This window comes from Helianthus annuus, chromosome 8, assembly GCF_002127325.2.
Source record: "Helianthus annuus cultivar XRQ/B chromosome 8, HanXRQr2.0-SUNRISE, whole genome shotgun sequence".
In the NCBI taxonomy this organism is placed as follows: Eukaryota; Viridiplantae; Streptophyta; class Magnoliopsida; order Asterales; family Asteraceae; genus Helianthus; species Helianthus annuus.
Genome location: NC_035440.2, coordinates 2,835,684 through 2,858,676, shown reverse-complemented (window position 1 = coordinate 2,858,676; position 22,993 = coordinate 2,835,684). Strand labels below are relative to the sequence as shown.

Here is a 22,993-nt window from a genome sequence, read left to right as displayed (position 1 = left end):
GAAGTGTTCACACTTATATAACCATCCTTCTACGTTATCACCATTAAATTTTGGGAACTCAACCTTTGTTAAACGATTGTTACTGATTCTATCACCCTCATTTCTTGGAATCAAAGTGCCTTGTTGTTCCAATTTTGAGAATGTTGCCAGCATCTGATCAAAAGCTGCTTTCAGGCCCATTAGTGTTCCTTGATTTTGTGTTGTAAAAGCATCTATTCGGTTGATGTCTTTTGCAAGACGTTCAACTTCCTGGTTTCGAGTAGCCATCTGAATGAATCAACAAGAATGAATGAAAATTGCAGAAATGAAGGAAGAAAATGAGAAAACAGGAATCAAGAATCAGGCAACTGATTGATGATATGGAATAGAATGATCAACAATTGATCACTCCAAGAATCAGTGGAAATGAGTGGGAATTTGAACGAATTGACAAACTGATGACGGAATTGGAAGGAAACTCGCTGAAGAGGATGATCGGAAAACTGGTGGTAGCCGGAATCACTGAGCTCCGATGAGAATCGGTTGGCTCTGATACCAATTGTTAGCTTGGAATGAGAGAATCACACAAGAGAGAGGAAGAAAACCCAAATCAAGCTTAGCCCAATAGCTTGGGGTTGTTATGCTTATAACTGTCACAACTAACATTCTTACACATATTACAAATCAGTCCCTCAGCTAACTAATGTTACAATTATTACCCTCAACTATTACTATTGACTTATTCCGTAACACCGGCCCGTTTCAGCCCATACACTTTAACCCGTTAAAAAACCTAACCAACCCGAAAACGTTGCCACGAGTGCTATGTCGCTATCAAGTCTCAACAAAATCCTGACATTAAAAAAAAGAACACTATACATTGTTCCCATGGACATTTGGCATAAATTACATATTCACAACCAAACATTTAAAACTCAAAAGTGAACTCATTATATACACACAAATTTACCAAAGTCTATCAAATTCTGGTATCTAAAACAACCTTCCTGAAAATCGTACTTCATACGTATACATATTACTATTACTATTACTATTACTACGTACATTTAACCATATTTATTTTTCGAGTTACAAACTATATATACCACAACACGTTCTTTCGCCCCCTTGTGGGGTTGCATCAACTAAACAGCAGAACCTGAAGAAAATGAAAGTCCAAGAGTTGACCAAAAAAGTCAACGTCCAAACACGTTCCATTTTCCGACAGCTTGGAAATATAGATCAAAACTACATGATGGCAAATGAATCGGTTTCTGTATCTAAGCTCGCTCTACAAAATGAACATATCTCCACCAACAAATGACCTTTGTATGTACATTGTATCGTCACCATAACTAGTTTCCTGAAATAAAACGTTCGTTAAAGATTAGCCAAGATGACTCCGATGATCGAAAATTGTAACCGAAAGATCTAATTGACTTGGAAACTCACGAGATTTATCGATGAGGGTAATATACGAAAATTTGAAATTATAACCATCCACCTTTTAAAGTCCAAATGTTTTTGGGGACAAACTAAAATAGTAATATAACAAGGTGAAATTTAGATTAGAGTAAATTACGATTTTGGCCCCTGTGGTTATATCACTTTTACCCTTTTAGCCCAAAAAAGAATTTTTTAACATCTGAGCCCCCAACATCTTTTTTTCCAACCTTTTTGGCCCCTAAGGTTAGAAAAAAAGACGTTGAGGGCTCAGATGTTAAAAAATTCTTTTTTTTTGGCTAAAAGGGTAACAGTGATATAACCACAGAGGCCAAAATCGTAATTTACTCTTTAGATTATAATAATAAGAGTTAATTACGTATTTTGTCCATGTGGTTTGTTGAAAATAACTATTACAATCCATTATTAGTTTAAAAATTGCCAAAACAGTACCGGTACTTTCACTTTTGTAACAATTACAATTCACCTTCGTTAACCCCATTCAATTTACCGTTAAGTTTTTTGGTGAAAGACTAAAATACCCCTCATTCATAAAAAATAAATAAACAAATGAGTTAATTTCGTTTTTCGTCCCTGTGGTTTGTTGAAAATAACTATTACGGTCCATTAGTTTAAAAATTGCCAAAACACTAATGGACTGTAATGCTTATTTTTAACAAACCACAGGGACGAAAAACGTAATTAACTCTAACAATAATAATAGTAGTAGTACTAACAATAACAATATAACTTACCCTTGTGAAGGTTACGGCCCCGTTTCCAAAACGTCTAAAAACACGCACAATTTGGTTAATTTTTGTGGGGCCGAGGGGGTTGAGTTGACCTATAGGAAAAACCGAGAAACTTCTTGATAAAGTTGATTAGCTTCAAATGGTTTAGATACATAACCATCCATTCCGGATCTAATACATTGTTCATGTGTAGCTTGGATGACATCGGCGGTCATGGCCAAAATCGGTACATGCCAATTTGAAATATTCGCATAATCTTGCAATGGTAAACTCCCATTTTGGATATCGTTATTGACATCGTTTTCAATCTTACGGATCGTTCTTGTTGCTTCAAACCTGAAATTAAAAGAGGAAAAAATGTTTTTTAGTTAAATATATGTATATGAGTATAGCATATAAATTTAAGAGTAAATTACGTTTTTGGCCCCTGTGGTTATATCACTTTTACTATATTAGCCCAAAATAAGAATTTTTAACATATTTGCCCCCATGGTCTCTATAACTAACCATTTTGGCCCCTAAGTCTAACCATTTTAGCCCCCATGGTTTCTATAACTAACCATTTTGGCCCCCATGATCTCTAGACTTAAGGGCCAAAATGGTTAGTTATAGAAACCATGGGGCAGATATGTTAAAATTTTTTATTTTGGGCTAATATAGTAAAAGTGATATAACCATAGGGGCCAAAAACGTAATTTACTCTAAATTTAACAATGAAAAGTGAATATTATGTTGTTCTTACCCGTCCATTTCCGGCATTTGGATATCCATAAAGCAAGCATCAAACAAGTGAGGCGGTGTTAGTAACGAAATAGCTTTTCGCCCGTTTTCTGCACACACCACTTCCGCCCCGTATTTCTTTAGCGCACCCGCAGCTACCCGAAGATTTACATTATTATCATCGACCACTAATATTTTCCTCCCCGCTAACAATTTCGATAAGGATAATTTCGGTATCTCTCCGTTTCTATCATTGCTTTTGTTACCGCCCATTGCGCGTTGTAACGAAGCCGCCAACATGCTTACCCTTAACGGTTTAGTGATGACAGTTGGCGAAGATATGCCGTTCTTTTGGCGGGATCCACCAATCGAATTCGTTAAAAGAAACAACTTTGGAGGAATCTTGTGATCTAAATTTTTTAACTTATACGTGAACACCGCCGAATTACTTAAATCTTGATTCCAAACTTCCTCCTCGATCAACACCACGCGGATGGTTTGACTTCCGTTGGTCAACATCGATAACACGTTCGTCAAACTTGAGACGATTTCCACGTGCATTCCTAGCCGTTGGATGTGATATTTTGAAACCTCAGCTCGTACGGGTCTCGGGTCAACAACGACCGCTTGCATGTTACAAAACTCTGACTTTGACTTTGACTGTGACTGACCATTGATTTGTTGCTCATTCGGGTTAGAAAACTCAGCTGTGAAAGTGAAAGTCGACCCGATTTGCGGGATGCTATCGAACCCGATCTCACCGTTCATTAAGTTGACCAAACATTTGCTAATGCTTAACCCGATACCGGTTCCTCCATGCATACGGTAAATCGAGGGTCCCACTTGCATAAACGGTGTAAAGATTCTAGGTTGTGCGTCTAGCGGGATCCCACCACCTGTATCTTCAACCGATATGATTAACGTTACGGAATCAGATGGACCCTCGGTTTTACTGGCGCGTCTGAATCCCGCCCAGCTTCGGTTTCTATCGGCCACGGGCAGTCCACTTAACGTGTCTTTTGAAGATGGTTCGGTTTCTACATCGATTGACTCCATAACTTCTTCAAGAAGGTGCACCGTAACAAAGATGTGCCCTTTCTCGGTGAACTATAGCCATTAAAAGTTAAAACAACAATGTAAGTCAACAGGTTAAAAATCATGGATTTTAAATGTATACATCATAGATCAGTTTATGCACTAGATTAATATTGTAAATATTGTAATGTAATAATATAAATTTATTAATTATGTCTTCCAATATATTGCACCGAAAGTGTTTTGGGTCAACCCAACCCGTTTCACGTTGTACCAAAATCATTCACAGCGGATTTTTTACACGTATACACCATCCGAAAATATATATAGCTTAAAGAAGTTCAAACACGTTCAAAGTCGCGGGTGGCACAATCAAGTGTTTATAAGTTATAACTAGGGCTGTAAACGAACCGAACGTTCAGCGAACAGTTAGTGAACCGTTCGGCGGGAAGTTCGTTCGTTTAATAAACGAACAAACATGAACAAGAAATTTCGTTCGATTAGTTAAATGAACGAACATGAACAGATGTCTCGTTCGTTCGATTGTGTTCGTGAACGTTCGGTAAGGAGTTCGTGAACGTGTTCGTGAACATTCGTTGATTTGCGTTCGTTTATGTTCGTATGTTTGTGTTTTAATTGAAGATCTTTGTACTTTCTTATATTTTATTTGTACTTTTTATATTATTAAACTTTTATTTATTTTATTTCCCTAACAGTTAAACTAGGAAACCCACTTTCATCTTGTTTATGCATCATTTCCCTTTCATTTCTCATTATTTACATCCACGAATACAATCGACCTCCGTTCCACAATAAGGGATTCAAGTTCGAGTGCTACTCTCTTGGCGATCTATCTTTATCCTTCGTCGCGCTCGCCAAATTTATTTGTGTTCATTTGTGTTCATGAACCGTTCGCAAACACGCTCATTTCCTTAATGAACGAACACGAACATAAAATCTCGTTCAGTAAGTGTTCATGAACCGTTCGTGAACACATTTATTTCCTTAACGAACAAACACGAACAAGGCCTTGTTCGTGTTCGTTCGGTTCGTTTACAGCCCTATTATAACCTCCTAAATTTATAAATTACTTTACTAAAAAAAATTGATCATTAATTTAAATTTTAATTATAAGTTATGTGATTATATTCATATACTGATTACTTAAGAAAAACTGTTAGGCGGGTCAACCCAACCCATTTTGACCCATTATCCAGCCTGTCCATTTCTCTAACTTTACATTCGGAGAAAACAAAAAAAAAAGCATATCCTACCTTAATCGAGTTGCCCATGAGATTTGTAATAATTTGACGAAATCGCCCTGGATCACCGATTAACGTTTCCGGAACCTTGGCAGATATGTAAACCGCCAACTGCAATTATACCAACATAGTAAAAGAAGAATAAGTCAAACATCAATTAGTTACAACTCACTTACAAATAGGGGTGCAAACGAGCCGAGCTACTCGCGAGCTACTCGAGCTCGGCTCGAAAAAAAGCTCGAACGAGCCGAGCTTAAACGAGCCCGAGCCTAAAAACAAGCTCGTTTAGTAAACGAGCCCGAGCCCGAGCTCGAGCTCGAGCTGGCTCGCGAGCCTAATCGAGCTTTTTGTTTATATGTTTTTTATTAATATATTAAACATATATTTATATAATAATAATTACCATTTATATAAATATAAAAAAATAACCAAATTATATGTATAATAATAATTATGATTAATATAAATTAATTAATAAATACTAGACGAGTCGAGCCCGAGCCGAGCTCGAGCTCGAGCTTTCATATGTAAACGAGCTCGAGCCTGGTCGAGCTCGGGCTCGGCTCGGCTCGTTTGCACCCCTACGTTACAAAATAAAACAAACTTTTTCTTACCTCAATTCCTTTTTCTTGAGATTTTCCAGAAAATAACGACAAAACATCGTCAAAAATTTCCCGAAGATCAAATTGCACAGCCTCGAGCTCAAGTTTTCCAGATTCGATTTTAGCTTGATCAAGAACAGCGTTTATTAATGAAACAAGAGCTTTTCCACTAGCTTGAGCTGTTCTAACGTAATCTTGTTGCGTTACATCAAGAACAGTGTCCATAAGCATATCCAGCATCCCTTAATGATTAAAAAAAAAAAAAAACCAAGAAATTTTGCTAATTAAAAAAAAAAAACTCGAAGATTTACATAATTAAAAAATTGGAGTGAATTTCAAGGATTGTCCTTTATCTTTATACCCATTTTCAGGCGTTGTCCTTTATGTTTAAAATTGACGAGTTTTGTCCTTTATGTTTTCATATCATACACGTTTTGTCCTTTAGGCCTAACCCAGTTAGTTTTTTCAGTTAAATTTGGTCATATGCTTTGCACATGAGGGCATTTTTGTCAATTCAAAGGTTGCAGAAGCTTTGAGCTGTAAATCTGCCGTTGAATTTACCTTTGAATTGACAAAAATGCCCTCATGTGCAAAGCATATGACCAAATTTAACTGAAAAACCTAATTGAGTTAGGCCTAAAGGACAAAACGTGTATGATATGAAAACATAAAGGACAAAACTCGTCAATTTTGAACGTAAAGGACAGCGCCTGAAAATGGGTATAAAGATAAAGGACAATTCTTGAAATTCAAAAAATTGTGAAATAACTAACTTACCAAGAACACCATTCATTGGGGTTCTAATTTCATGAGAAACGGTAGCGAGGAACTACAAAAAATTGAGAAGTAACAAAAGATTTAGGATTGGCTATTAATCATGAAAGCATAGACTAAAGTAAGGTTCAAAATTGGCCGAATGATACCTCAGATTTCGCCACATCAGCAGCCTCGGCGCGTTTCTTTAACTCCGACATCTCGTGATAATCATCTTCAACTTTTTCTATTCTATTTATAGTTGCATGAAAGATTTGCCCAACAAGTAAAGTGATCACAAAAATACCAAAAGAAGTTGATATTGCCAAGATTTGCCACGGTTGTTTTTGCGTAAATCTGTAAGACCAAAAAACATTGTATGCTACACGGTTCCTCATATATATAAAGATATATACACATACGTAGAAAAAAGTAGCCCTGTAAAGTTTCAAACTTGTGATAGCTAAAACTAGGGGTGTAAACAAGCCTAGAGGCTCGAGAGCTACTCGTGATCGGCTCAGTTAAAAGCTCGAACGAGCCGAGCCTTAACGAGACCGAGCCTGAAATAGAGCTCGTTTTGTTATCGAGCCCGAGCTCGAGCCTGAAATACAAAGCTTGTTTAGGCTCGCGAGCCTAAACGAGCCCATACAAAATTTTAAATTTTTTATATATAATATATTAATAATGATGATAACATTGATGAGCCGAGCTAGAGCCGAGCTTTGGCTCGTTTAAGCGATGTTGAAGTGAGCTCGAGCCGAGCTTTTAGCTCGTTTAAGGTTGTTCTCAAAATAGTTCGAGCCGAGCTCGAGCTTTGGGTTTTACTCGCGAGCCGAGCTCGAGCTTAAAAAAGTAGGCTCGAACCGAGCCGAGCTCGAGCTCGAGCTCGGGCTCGGCCCGGCTCGTTTACACCCCTGGCTAAAACATGAAAAATATAACATTCTTGCCAAAGCGTAAAATATGGAAAGACACATATTGTTGACCATTAGATCTTGGAAAAGGATTCATCTTTATTGGAATAAATGATGTGTTATGCGTTATCGTAGTATCCATAAGAATGAGCAAACCAACTTTAATTGTGGATACATATACAATACATATATACATGCAAACAATGCAGTTAACATCATCAGTGGGATATCGGTTATCGGCCCTCTACAAAACATCGGTGTCAAATATCGCTCCGGAATATCAGTTCCGATATTACCGACGACCGACGATACTGAAAGTTATTTTGGATGCCTTGGTTGATGTGGACTCGAAGGAAGATTTAAGGAAAAATTACAAGTTTTGTCCTTTATCTTTATACCACTTTTCAGGCGGTGTCCTTTTCAACGAATGTTGACAGACGGTGTCCTTTACTAGGTATTAGTAAAGGACACCGCCTGTCAACAATTAACAAGGTTTTTTAACTGGGTTGGGTGTAAAGGACTAAACTTGCAACAAAATACCTAGTAAAGGACACCGCCTGTCAACATTCGTTAAAAAGGACACCGCCTGAAAATTGGTATAAAGATAAAGGACAAAACTTGTAATTTTTCCAAGATTTAATGGCTTACGATTAGATCATGTTTCAAATATTGGCACTTTTGAGTTCTGACTATTGATATTACTATTGACAATTTAATATTTTATATACGTTTTACGTTTTATATATGTGTATATATAAATTCTGCATGATATTAAAATTACCGATATCCCACCGCGTTAACCTATATCTCAAATATTCGCCCTTGACCGATATTTGATTTTGGACCACGTTAACTGCATAGTAACTGCATAGCATGTAAATAGACGAGTTGTGGAGGTAAGGTAATAATCACCTGCAACGCATCTCATGCTTTCTTGACGGGTCACCAAAGTTAAGAGGACTAACATGTTCCAAACCAGTGTCCAACGCATCCGTACCATACATACTAATAGGCTCCGATGTATTAGTCGTATCATAAACATTCACATAAATGGTTTGCTTGCTAGCAAGTTGTTGAAGTAACTTCTCCACCAACGATTCAATATCAAACACTCCACCTAAGTACCTGATTTTGACCAAAAGTCAACAATAAATCATTCGGGCTCATAAGTCATAAATTATCGCCATTTTTCTCATTAAATTCAAATTTAGTCTAACGAATTTACCCGTCAGTTGCTTCGATTCTTTCCTCCGGAGTCGCATTAGACGGTAAATCTCGTTTATAAACCGCGAAAGTCAAAATAACTCCAAGACGGTTTGACTTTATAAGCGCCAAAGGAGCCGTAAGAACCCCTTTTCCTAATTCCCTTGCACGCAACACGTTTTCACGATCTTCCTGTTTGATTTAAGTCTAATTATTTAGGGGTCATTTTACTATAAATTCTTGAATAATTGTAGTTTTAAGATAACAATATCAATTCGGTACCAACTTTTGGCGTTTTCTGTATTAGTGCTGGTTTTTACCTTCATGTACTGATACCGAACAGGACCGTACTGGTATTTTTCGATACCAGTACTGGTTCGATATCGGTTGACACGAAGCTTATCCCAACCCGTGATATTAAAAAAAGGATTAAAGTTAAAAAGTAAAGAAAATAACTATTATTATAGTATTAAAATAGTAAAAGTATTAAAAAAACTATATATTATTATAATATTAAAATCACTATTCATTTAAGTTCATTTACTAATATATACTAATAATAATAATAATAATTATACCTTTCCCGTCATCATATCAAGAGAAATCACATGAGCAACAGTATCTTGTGCGAAGATAACGGGGGCATATTCGGGTTGAATCGGTGACGGTTCAAGGTCTTCAGGGTTATATTTGTCTTTATTAACCGGGGTCATCTTCTTTATGGTCCATCCTTGTTGTTTCTCGAATTGTTCTCTTTCGGAATGAAGTACCCTTACTGCATACGCCACCCCACTTGTTAGTGGTCTCTCGAAAGCCGTTCTTTCCGTGTACTTTGCAAATGTGTCCTGTTAGTCCACACATTTTGACTAGTTACAAACCTTAAAAAATAAGCGAAATTGTTCGGTTTCCTTTTCAACGACATGAAAAGATTTCAACCGATTAACTAAAACTCCTAATTGGTTCTGATTAACTAAAACTCCTAATTGGTTCTGCTGGTGGCACGATGATACTCCAGTGGTCCGTCAGTGATCCAAATTTGCCGTTCAAAAAAAAAAGGATAACTACATAAAATTTAACGAAATTTGCCATGGATCAACAAGTCAACAACACACTTAAACACTATAACCAAAAAAATATTATATTTCTATAGGTCAAAGGGGGGGGGGGGGGGGATAGAGAGTGCACCCAATCGATTGCTTAATTACACTAAAACGGTCCTATTCCAAACGCTAATTCAACAAAATTGTTCATTTTCCTTTTCAAAGACAACAGAAAAGAATTCACAAGATTAAGTAACCGAAAACTCCCAACTGAATTAACAACACAATTAACCACTAGAACAAAAAGTTCCTAATTTTCCATTTTTATAAAAAAAAAAACAGAGTACCTGACTCTGAATTACACTAAATTATGAGATAATGAACCCAAATTCAGCAAAATAAACCAAATTTTATATTTCCCAACAAGATTAACAACATAATTAACCACTAGAAACAAAAAATTTCCATTTTTATAAAAAAAAAAAAAAAAAAAAAAAAAAAAAAAAAACAGAGTACCTGACTCTGAATTACACTAAATTATGAGATAATGAGCCCTAATTCAGCAAAATAAACCAAATTTTATATTTCCCAACAAGATTAACAACATAATTAACCACTAGAAACAAAAAGTTTCCATTTTTATTAAAAAAAAGAGTACCTGACTCTGAATTACACTAAATTCTGAGATAATGAACCCTACTTCAGCAAAATAAACCAAATTTTAAATTTCCCAACAAGATTAACAACATAATTAACCACTAGAAACAAAAAGTTTCCATTTTTATTAAAAAAAAAGAGTACCTGATTATTAATTACACTATATATGAGATTATGAACCCTAATTCAGCAAAATAAACCAAATTCTCATTTTCCCAACAAGATTAACAACATAATTAACCACTAGAAACAAAAAAGAATCAAACTTTACAAAAAAAAACAAAAAAACAAAAAAAAAAAAAAAAAACAGAGTACCTGACTCTGAATTACACTAAATTATGAGATAATGAACCCTAATTCAGCAAAATAAACCAAATTTTATATTTCCCAGCAAGATTAACAGCATAATTAACCACTAGAAACAAAAAGGTTCCATTTTTATTAAAAAAAAACAGAGTAGCTGATTATTAATTACACTATATATGAGATTATGAACCCTAATTCAGCAAAATAAACCAAATTCTCATTTTCCCAACAAGATTAACAACATAATTAACCACTAGAAACAAAAAAGTTTCCATTTTTATTAAAAAAAAAAAACAGAGTACCTGATTATTAATTACACTATATATGAGATTATGAACCCTAATTCTGCAAAATAAACCAAATTCTCATTTTCCCAACAAGATTAACAACATAATTAACCACTAGAAACCATAGTTATTAAAAGCCATCGCCTTTTGCGCCTAGGCCCAATTTCCTAGCGAGGCGAGGCAATTGCGCCTTAAGTCAAGGCAGTTGCGCTTTGATTCTCCAGGTGATGGTTCATGCGCAGATTCCGGCGAGATTCCTAGATTCTTGAGAGTTTTCGGCCAAATTCTCTAAATTCTTGCAAGATTCTAGCTAGATTTCTACTTTTATCAAATGAAACTACTTTTCTACACTAATAAACTAGCATTTTATAACTTTTGGTACTAAATAGACGATATTAACTGTTATATAATAGCTTTAGTTTATTTTATTTGAAGAATAGTATTAATTTTCTATTATATAAAAATATTTTTAGTTTTTTTTTTGTTGTGCGCTTTTTTTTTCTCAGGCCCGCGCTTTTTTTTTGCGCCTTGCGCCTAGGCCCCAGGCGAGGCCTATGCGCCTTGAGTGCGCCTAACGCCTTTAATAACTATGCTAGAAACAAAAAGTTTCCATTTTTATTAAAAAAAAAACAGAGCACCTGATTATTAATTACAGTATATATGAGATTATGAAGGGTGCTACTTTCTACACCCCCTATTTACTTTTTTCACCCCCTCCTCTCACATACTTACAGGTGGGGCCTGCGTGGGACCGACAGTTTTCCTCTCACAAGGGGAGGTGTAATCAGGAAGGAGGGGGTGGTGTATAGAATGGGCCATTATGAACCCTAATTCAGAAAAATAAATCAAATTCTCATTTTCCCAACAAGATTAACAGCATAATTAACCACTAGAACCAAAAAAGAATCAAACTTTTTTTTTCAAAAAAAATAAAAAAAAATAAAAAAATAAATAGAGTGGTACCTGATCAATTGCAGAAGGTATTTTACCATGGTGAAAAGTTGAGATCAAAATGGACATAGCTTGAACATGATTCATACTAACATTAAACTGATCTTGAAGCATTCTAGCTCTTTCATCACACATATTTTCCAATATTTCTTTCCTTTTTTCCAAAGCTTGAGATCTCAAATACCAAAAGATCCATAAAGAAAGAACTGTTCCAAGTGCAATCCACAAGATCAACAGCCTCTTCCACCATGTTTTCCTGAACTTATCTGACCCAATATATTGGTAATAATAGTGGATCTTGCAAGTGTTTCTTGAAAAGATCTCAACAAACTTGTTCCAAATCTTCCTGCTTTTATTTGCCTTCATTTGTGATGATGAATCATTAATGAATGAGTTTAATGAGATCACTGTTAGAAGTGAGTAACATAGCATCAAAAGAAAGTGTCCCACTTTTAACCCAAATCCAATCACATGAATAAAACTCATCCACAGAACCAAACACTGTAAATATAAATATATATATATATATGTATGTATGTATATATGTATATATGTATATATGTCACCTTGTAAACTGTCTAATCAAGTATCCAACAACTTCTAAACTTAAAGTTAAAAACCCTGAAATTTGACAAACTGACAAGAACACACATACAGTAAGTGTGAGAATCAAGATTCAGCTAATGAACAAGACCCAGATGGAGGAAACAATTAACAACAAAAAGGAAGAATCTTTATGGTTTAGTAAAGAAAACCCAGATGATTAAATAGGGTTTAACCCTAATTAATGAAGTGGGGGGGGGGGGGGGGGATGCTAGATTTGTATAATTGACAAGAACACAAACACAAACACACAGTGAGTGTGTGAGAATCAAGATTCAAGTAATGAACTAGACCCAGATGGAGGAATCAGTTAACAACAAAAAGGAAGAATCTTTATGGTATAATAAAGAAAACCCAGATGATTAAATAGGGTTTAACCCTAATTAATGAAGTGGGGGGGGGGGGGGGGGGGGGTTGTGTGTGCTAGATTTGTATAATTGACAAGAACACAAACACACAGTGAGTGTGTGAGAATCAAGATTCAAGTAATGAACTAAACCCAGATGGGGGAATCAATTATCAACAAAAAGGAAGAATCTTTATGGTATAATAAAGAAAACCCAGACGATTAAATAGGGTTTAACCCTAATTAATGAAGTGGGGGGTGCAAGATTGGTATAATTATGAGGTAAAAACTAACAAAGATGAGTAATTATTTGAGGGTTTTGACTGTGGAGATCTTGAGAGAGAGAGAGAGAGAGAGAGAGAGAGAGTAATCAATGAATGCAGAAATAAAATGATGGAAGAAAAAGAGAGAGAATTGTATGTGTAGAGTTGCAAAGCATCTGTAAAAAGCAGCAAAGATGAGAAGAATATGGTTGTAAAAATAATGTGCTCTACCACCCTTTATCTATTCTATCCATACCATCATCTATCCAATAAACTATTAAATTAAAAATATTATTATTTTTTAATTAATTAACTAATAATAATAATATATCCTTTTTATTAAAAAAATAACTTGTGCTTGAAGAAATTATTATTCAATTTTAACAATGAGTTAATTACTGTTTTTTTCATGTGGTTTGTCAAAAATCAGTATTTTAGTCCATTAGTTTAAAAATTACGATTTCAGTCCGTGTGGTTTCACTTTCTGTAACCATTTCAGTCCACCTCGTAACCATTTCAGTCCATGTACTTAACAGAATAATGGATTGAAATGGTTACGAAAGTGAAACCACATGGACTGAAATAGTTACGAAAGTGAAACCACAGTGACCGAAACCGCAATTTTTAAACTAATGGACTGAAATATTGATTTTTGACAAACCACAGGGACGAAAACAGTAATTAACTCTTATCAATTTTAACAATGAGTTAATTACTGTTTTCGTTCCTGTGGTTTGTCAAAAATCACTATTTCAGTCCATTAGTTTAAAATTACGATTCCAGTCTCTGTGGTTTCATTTTCGTAACTATTTCAGTCCATGTGGTTTCACTTTCGTAACCATTTCAATCCATTTATTCTGTTAGTACATGGATTGAAATGGTTAAGAGGTGGACTGAAATGGTTACGAAAGTGAAACCACTGAGATTGAAATTGCAATTTTTAAACTAATGGACTGAAATAGTGATTTTTGATAAACAACTAGGACAAAATCAGTAATTAACTCTTTAACAATTAACATTTGGCTCAAAATATCTGAAGACTTTTAATTGTTTCATGTGTTTCTCTATAAATGGCCCATCACTCATTTTAATATGTTTTTTTGACTTGACAACATTACAAGGATGCAATACGACATTGCAAAGGTATATATACAATTTTGAAAGGGTACGTCTCTATATTAAAATAAACAAACCAGGTGCAAAGAATGATGAAAGCATCCACATATGCTTTCATATTTGTATCATGGAAATTAACCTGAAAACAAAATTTATAATTTGAAATATTTGAGATGGGTAGTGAGAAAGTCCGGAGTACGTTGTTAGTTTTTAATTATTTTACAGGTATATTATTACTTATTAGATAATACTCATTTGAACCTGTTTATCTGGATTGAAACCAGATATATTTATATATTATATAATCTTAAAGTATATAAGACCGGTCATTGTGGAATAAAGCCGCCAACCACGTCGGCGCCACGTCCTCTTCAAGCCCTTTCACGCCCATGTTTATGCCATATGCATATGGGCTCACGCCCGCGTTAACGCTCTTGGTGCTGGAAAAGGTGATCCACGTCGGCCATGACTTTGTTGTTATGTTATCGGCGTTATTCCACAATCATCGGCCTAATAAGTATATTGTTTATGTTGTAAAAAGAAGCTATTCTTGTTATGAAAAGAATCAATGGTTATTCTTTTTGGTCATAAAAACTTTGAATGATGTTTTTTTCAAATATTATTAAAAATATATGTATTGTTATTACTATTATTATGATTATGGTTATTATTGTTAAAATTATTATTATTATTATTATTATTATTATTATTATTATTATTATTATTATTATTTATTATTATTATTTATTGACAATATTCATACTTTTTAATTGAAATAATTTAACAAATATATAAATGACTACAAAAATAATAAGTGATACGTGTAAAATAAATAATTAAACAAATATTAGAGCCTCCCCTAAACACCCCAAATTTCAATATACGGAGGTGTATAAAATTTAGTTACTTGCAATTTTATTTGATTAAAGTAAAACTGTTAGGTAAAACTAATCATAGTGTTTGTTTATACAAAACTCTATTTGTCATATATTATTTTTGGACTACATGGATGGATATGATATAGAACATCAAGTATTAAATCCGAAGTTGGTATGAATGTCAGTTGGTACGAATGTCATATGTAAGCAAGAACCCAAAATTATTTTTAGAATTTGTTTTGAGCTAGTCGTATTCTATTTAACAATCCAGTGTTACTGGTTTTAATAAGAATTTTAAGTCATAGCGCTATCTGAGATTTAAGAAAACATATTTCAAACCAGTCAGGTTGGTTGTGGTTGTTAAATCGACCAGTTTTTATTGTTTGATTGTTTAGGTTTGACGGTTTAGCAGATATGCAAAAAAAATAAAAAATTAACATAACATTGTATTAACTTTTAAAGTCGTTAAATGGCATGTTCTCGTTTTCTTTATATAAACTTATGAATATCATTCATAAAAAAATTGAGAATTTTGGTATATTTTCAGCGTGTCTTTCAGTTAAAATGACTAGAATATATGTTATTTGATATATTAAATTAAATATTTTTATTTTATTTTGTATTTGTTATAAACCAAAACTTTTAAATTCAAAAACATAAACTTAATTTTCAAACAAATTTTGATCTAGATCACGCTTATTGCCAAATTCTAATCTATTTTCTTAATATAAAGCTAAAATTAAAAATCATTTTTTTTTAATCTGACAAAAATAATAATATGATCAAATAATCTTTTTTAAAGTTCTTATTCAAAATTCAGTAAAATTATAATCCAACAAAATGCATACAAAACTTTTTTTTCTTATTAGTCTTTGCTACTCTTACTTCTTCTTTTATTTTTCCTTATAAATGATCCATTTTGTCATTGTCTGAATAGCTACGAATAAATATCTACTTTATCATCTGCCACCTTCCATCTTCTATATTTCACACACAAACATAAATCTATTAATTCGGAATAAATTATGAATGGTTTAGGATAAGGTTTGGGATGTGTTTGATTCAGGGTTAGCATTTTCATATGATTGAATATTAGGTGGGTTGTATGTGTTGTGCTTTGTTGTGAATCTAACTTACAAACAACATACATCAACTTTGCTAGGGTTTGTGTTAGTTTTAGGGTTGGGTATTGATATTATTAAGATTAAGATAGAAATTAAGATTATTTGTTTAAGAACTAACTCTGATTAAAAAAATTATGGAATGTAATTTTCCGTCATTTTAGCCTACTCGGAGTGGGGCGTGGAGAGGGGGAGGGGAAGCCCTTCCACGCCCCTTACACCACCCCGTGTTCGGCGTTTAATAGGTGTGGGGGTTTGATCTTTTCTAAAGGCGTGGGGGAGGAAGGGAGAGGGAAATTGAGGTTTTTGATTAGTTGATTGTTTTTTTTGAAGTTACAATAAAAAAACCTCCCCTTTCACCTTGCCTACCACCCCATGGTTTTGGGGTTTTTTTCCCTCCACACCCTCTCTGCCGTGGTAGACCCGTGGCGCAAAACGCACCCTCTCTGCCTTAGCGTTCTTAATGCTTTTTGTTGCTTCTATAAAATAAAATTCACAAAGCAATAATGGTTAGAATTTAAAAAAAAAAAAAGTATCTTTTAACATAACACGATTTGTATAAGTTCAAACTGTAGATGTCATAATTATATATTTATATGAACAAAAGAAAATTTTATTTAACTTTATATAAACTAAACCAACAACTTTCTGTTGGAAGTTTTGTAGTCATGATTCCAACCTACAATTTTTATTAGAAAACATTCATAAAATCTTAATGGAAAAATGTTAAGGAAACAGCTATGAAGAGATGATGTAGGAGTGAATGAGTAGTTGAAGATGAGGCCCCATGATGATGGTTATCTCTAAAAAAATAGGTATTCGTTTATCAGAGGTAAGGGACACTTAACCTCTTACCCTAAGTTTCATTTATGTCACGTCGTTTATATTATCTATTGCCTTCTCTAACCCTATTTAGTGACGTCATTTACACCGGGTTAACCTCTTTCTTTTTTCTTTTTCTTTTTTTTTAACATGAAATAAATATATCATATGAATTTAAAATATAAAAAACAAAAAATTATATAAAACTTACATAATTAAAAATATCAAAAGGCATACATTACAAACCTTCTTGAAAATAACATGAAACTTTGAGCTAACTTGGTCCAAACTTAATTATTTTAACCTACACGTTAACGAAATTCTTCAAATAATGCTACACTAAATCGAATGTTTCCTCGCATGGTATTTAGTCAGTTGGATCCAAGACCTGACCAAGGCTACTTGTTCATCTCCGTTCCATGATCGTCTTACAATTTTTTAAGTAATGTATGGTTGGGTATTCGTTAGAAAATGGTTTGAGATGTTTATGTTTATAGTGGTGTAAAGATTTAAAAATAAGTAAATAAAAACAAGAGTAAATTTCAAAGTTCGTCCTTTATGTATGTCTAATATATCAAAGTATGTCCTTTATCTTTAATAACCTCAGAAAACATACTTAATGTTTGAAAATCCTTACATGTTACGTCCTTTAGTCCTAATCCAGTTACTTTTCATAGTTAAATTTGACTAAGTCAGCCCCACATAAGGGTATTTTGGTCATTTTATTATAAATATTAAAATAAATAATCATCAAAAACAATAAATATATACAGAATTATATATGTGTATATATACAGAATGTCTTCTCCCTCTCTCTCTTTCTAATTATCCTACCCCCACAACCACAACCCACCTGCCACCGCCACCGCAATAGAAGCCTGCCATCCCAAACCGGCTTGTTGCCATCCTTAATAAAAAGGGGTTATGTCTAAAAATTAGCACACTTATCAATCTAACATCCGTTAAAAACGAACGTCTGAAACTCAGAAGTGAAGAAAGTACCTGCCACCGCCACCGATCTGCCACCACCGCCACTCGATCTGCCACCACCGCCACCGATCTGCCACAACCACCACCGCGACCCATACTTCTCTCTGTTCTACACAACCACCACCGCCACTCGAGAAATGTTTAATGTAAACATTCCAGCACCTTTATCTTCGGTAGCTAATGTCGGTTGAACCGGGTTCACAATCGATTGCAGCGACCCGAGCGGGTAATATGAATGTAACACGTGGAAACGTAACACGTCAGCTTTTTTATCCGCCGGTAACGACTGGAAGTTCGCCGTTGCTGGTAAATCGGCAAACGCGTCGTCCTTCGGAACAAACATTGTGATTCCGGCACCGCCACTCTCAGATCTGTGAGATCTTGGCAACCTGCAAGAAACGAAAACCCTAATTTATTCCAATCTCAGGTACGTTGTTTGTAATCGCAAATCAGAGGCGGTGGTGTTGGCTGTAGTTGGGTGATGGTGGCGGGTTGCTTTTGTTTTTGTCGTCGCCGCCGGTGCCTGTGGCGGTTTTGAGACGGAAGTTTAGAGAGAGAGAGAGAAAGAGGAGATTGTAGAGAGAGATTGAGAGAGAGCAAGTAGAGTAAGAGAGTGAAAGTGGTGGTGGTGGCAGATCGGTAGTGGTGGTGGTGGTGATGGTGGTGGCAGGTGAGTTGTGGTGGTGGTAGGTGAGAGAGAAGGAGAATGTATATATTAAATGTCTGTATGTATTTACATATGTAAATTAATATTAAATCTAAATTGTTTATTGGTTTTATGATTATTTATTATAATATTTAGGATAAAATGACTAAAATACCCTTATGTGGGGTTGACTTAGTCAACTTTAACCATGAAAACTGATTGTGTTATGACTAAAGGACATAACTTGTAAGGATTTACAAACATTGAGTATGTTTTCTGAGGTTATTAAAGATAAAGGACATACTTTGATATATTAGACATACATAAAGGACGAACTTTGAAATTTACTCTAAAAACAATATTACTGTTGAACGCTCAAAAAAATTAAATGAAAAAAAAAATCACACAGTATCAAACGGAAACAAGTTAAACCAATCCATACTCCCCCTCTACCCGCACCACCAGCAGCGGTGTATCGTAGCTGGTAGGGGTTACCCGCTTGCAAACAACCAAGTGCCCCGGTCCCCTTACACAACAAAATGGCTTATATGATTTTCTTTTCAAAGATTTCTAATGTAAAACGAGTAACTTTATATATTTAAAAAAAACTTAGATATTGTCAAAATAAAATCATAATATTACATATACATACCTTTTTCTAGCATTTGTATATATTTTCTTTATATAAAAATGAGTTAACTGCCATTTTCGTCCCTGTGGTTTGGTCACTTTGGCCATTTCAGTCCATTTTTCAAAAATGCGCCATTTTCCTCCCCGACGTTCTGGAAAGGTGCCATTTCAGTCCAAAAATCATAACTCAGTTAAGTCAGTTAGTAAATAAGGACTGATTGTGTAAATTTGTAACATAAAGGACTGATTGTGTAAATTTGTAACACCACCACCACTAGCCCTGCCACCACCACCACTCCGCTGCCACCACCGCCACCACAGCCACCACCGCCACCACCGCCACCACCGCCACCACCGCCACCACAGCCACACCGCCACCACAGCCACTGCCACCACCATCTGCCGCCACTCTTCTCCACTTCCGGCCAACAACCTTTCTTCTCCGATGACCTTCGTCTACCATATCATCACCATCTAATCACCTCATCGATCTAACCAGACAACCAATCCAAACGAGTTGAACGATAATCACCGGCGAGCAATTATCTCGAGCCGAGTGATGGAATCAAGTCTGATGCATCGGTTTGCTTTTATCAGATTTTCATTTTCATGATTGATCTTCGTCTGATCTGTATCGAGTAAACCTGCTGCTACTTCATCGTTACCGGCGACTGCATCATCACCATCGCCGGCGACTACATCAACCATCTTCGTCACCTGCAACTATCACGCGAACCACCATTAGACACCGTAGTACCTCACTCCGACAACCATCTTCATACGCCACCACAAGAATGACTAAAACAAGCAACACCATCCATGCTACTGTTCCATTGACAACCCCAATATATCGAAACACACAATCAAAACAGAAAATATCACAATAAACTCGTCAGATCTGAAACACACCAAGAACAAACATGCTGGAATCAGCAAAGTCGCTGCACAACACACTGACCAGGTCTGAACAATGGTGGTGAACGATGACCGGAGTGAGGTTCAGGTTAAGTTCAGGTGGTTATCGGGCACGGTGGTCTCGAGAACTCCGAACACAGCGGTGATGATGTGCTTGGTGATCGTTATGATCGTTGACGGAGATGATGACGATGATGAACGGTGACAGTTGATGAACAATGATGGATGGATGGATTAGTGTATCTCCGGTGGTAAGACGTGGTAGCAGGTCGGGTTATGTATGGAATGGTGGTTCGAAGAACTGTTGATGATGGTGGTGGCAGTGGCTGTGGTGGCGGTGTGGCTGTGGTGGCTGTGGTGGCGGTGGTGGCGGTGGTGGCTGTGGTGGCGGTGGTGGCGGTGGTGGTGGTGGTGGTGGTGGCAGCGGAGTGGTGGTGGTGGCAGGGCTAGTGGTGGTGGTGTTACAAATTTACACAATCAGTCCTTTATGTTACAAATTTACACAATCGGTCCTTATTTACTAACTGACTTAACTGGGTTATGATTTTTGGACTGAAATGGCACCTTTCCAGAACGTCGGGGAGGAAAATGGCGCATTTTTGAAAAATGGACTGAAATGGCCAAAGTGACCAAACCACAGGGACGAAAATGGCAGTTAACTCTATAAAAATCAAAATACCAAGTATACACATTTTTAAATTTATGACATTTTTACGTTCTCTCCCCAAAAATATAATATAAGAAGTTTAAGAATAAGGAAAAAAATATAATGGACTTGTAGATACAAGGGAAGGATCCACTAAAAAGTGGATTTTGCCTAAGTAGCTTAAGAAGGATGGTGATAATGACATATGGCACTCCTAATAAGTAGGAATGAAGGGCATTTTGGTTCTTATAAATAGGAGTGAAAATGACATGTGACACCCTTTTTATTTTTTAAAAATACAAAAAAAAAAATCTAGTACAAAAAAATCTAGCACAAAAAATCTAGTACAAAAAAAATATAGCACAAAAATGTAGTACAAAAAATATAGCACAAAAAAATCTAGTAAAAAAATATAGCACACAAAAATGTGGTACAAAAAATATAGCAAAAAAATCTAGGACAAAAAAATGTAGCACGAAAAAATTCAGCAAAAAATGTAGTACAAAAAAATCCAGCACAAATAATTGAGAAAAAAAATATTTAAGACAAAAAAATTCAGCACAAAAAATTTGGCACAAAAATATAGTACAAAAATCTAACACAAAAAATGTTATACAACATAAAAATACAACACATTTTAGTGGGTTTTTTAGTCTTCTCATCCTACTTAGGTAAAATAAACTTTTTATTTGATCTTACCCGTGTAGATACATATTACAAATTATCCATAAAGTTTCCTAAATTTATCATTCGAACGAAAAATAATCAATCAGCTTGTAAATTTAAGATCCCGTTACTATATGTTTAAGGCCTCGTTCAGTAGTGGAGCTTGAACGAAAACTCGATGGGGGTCGGATTCTCAAAATCCAAATCGGTAGAGGGCTGACTCTTAAAATTCCAATATTTTACACTACAAAAAAATCAGAAAATTTTGGTAAAACTAACACATCGCGCGAAAAATCGGTGGAGGCGGGGAACCCCCGGGCCACCATTATCCTCCGCCAATGACCTCGTTACCGTATATATAATCAAAATTACTTTTATACCCTTTTATGGTTTAGATATATCGGTCTTACATGTATATGAAACTAAATTCCATTATCTTTAACCATGAACTTTAACATATACTATAGAAACGACATGTTAACTTATTTTTTGTGTTATACTTTATACTACTAAAATGGCATTTAACTCTTATAGAGTTAAATGTTATTTTAGTCCATGTGGTTTGGGTCATTTTGTCAGTTTAATCCAAAGGTTTTATTTTTCATTTGTGTGTTCAAAAAGGTTTCACCATTGTCATTTTAGTCCACTGAGTTAACTTTATCCATTTTTTTCTGTTAACGAAAAAGACAATTCGGTCCTTTCATATGCAATTTTGTTAACTAGAAGGACAATTCAGCCATATAAAATGACTGAATTGCCCTTCTCGTTAAAAGAAATAATGGATGAAGTTAACTCATTGGATTAAAATGACATTTAACTCTTATATATATATATATATATAATGAGGATCATTACAGAACACTAAATATTGCGAGAACAAAAAGAACAACTCTAAATCACTAAATTTTGGGATATAAGGTTGATACTTTTTTAAATTTTATGTTTCTTACATTCATAAGTGTATTACATATACATAAAAAAAACCATAAATTTTTACCTACACATAGCTTACATACATGTAGGTAATTTAACCTACACATAACCTACCTATGTGTAGGCTATATAAAAACTAAAATTTTTCCATATTTTATTTTGAATTCTAGTGTGAAAAAACAATAAATCTTACATTTGTAACATTTTCATTTACTTTTGAGGTTTTTAGGATTGAAAAAATGAGTAATTCATTTTATTCTGCGTGTTCTCGTAATATTTAGTGTTCTGCATAGAACCTTCCCCTATATATATATATATATATATATATATATATATATATATATATACATATATGTAGAGGTTCCTGTAAAAAAAGTTTTTTTTGTGAGAAAGGTAAGAAAGAATCTACATCATTAGATCTTTGATCTAATGATTGAGGTCATAATGGCAAAATTGTAAATAATGTTTACTATTAAACATATTAATTTTCTAGATTAAGGGTATATAGGTAAATTTA

At 34.8% G+C, this 22,993-nt stretch overlaps 1 protein-coding gene across 1 annotated transcript; it reads right to left on the bottom strand.

Annotated features, from left to right (window-relative positions):
• Nucleotides 1-890: 890 nt before the first annotated feature.
• Nucleotides 891-13,239, bottom strand: LOC110871768 (histidine kinase 3). Its single transcript, XM_022120499.2, has 11 exons — nt 11,914-13,239; nt 9,239-9,505; nt 8,683-8,852; nt 8,370-8,582; nt 6,717-6,903; nt 6,571-6,622; nt 5,806-6,035; nt 5,204-5,302; nt 2,917-4,001; nt 2,178-2,510; nt 891-1,342 (listed from the first exon to the last, which is right to left on the bottom strand). Exons 1-10 carry the CDS (start codon nt 12,385-12,387, stop codon nt 2,267-2,269), a joined length of 3,021 nt encoding a protein of 1,006 aa, XP_021976191.1. The 5' UTR covers nt 12,388-13,239; the 3' UTR covers nt 891-1,342; nt 2,178-2,266.
• Nucleotides 13,240-22,993: the final 9,754 nt, after the last annotated feature.

Coding starts and splice junctions, on each gene's coding strand:
- LOC110871768 (XM_022120499.2), bottom strand. CDS start 12,387: ATGAGTTTTATTCATGTGATTGGATTTGGGTTAAAAGTGGGACACTTT. Junction 6,623..6,716: donor CTGATGTGGCGAAATCTGAG/GTATCATTCGGC, acceptor AATTTTTTGTAG/TTCCTCGCTACCGTTTCTCA. Junction 6,036..6,570: donor CCCAATGAATGGTGTTCTTG/GTAAGTTAGTTA, acceptor TTAATCATTAAG/GGATGCTGGATATGCTTATG.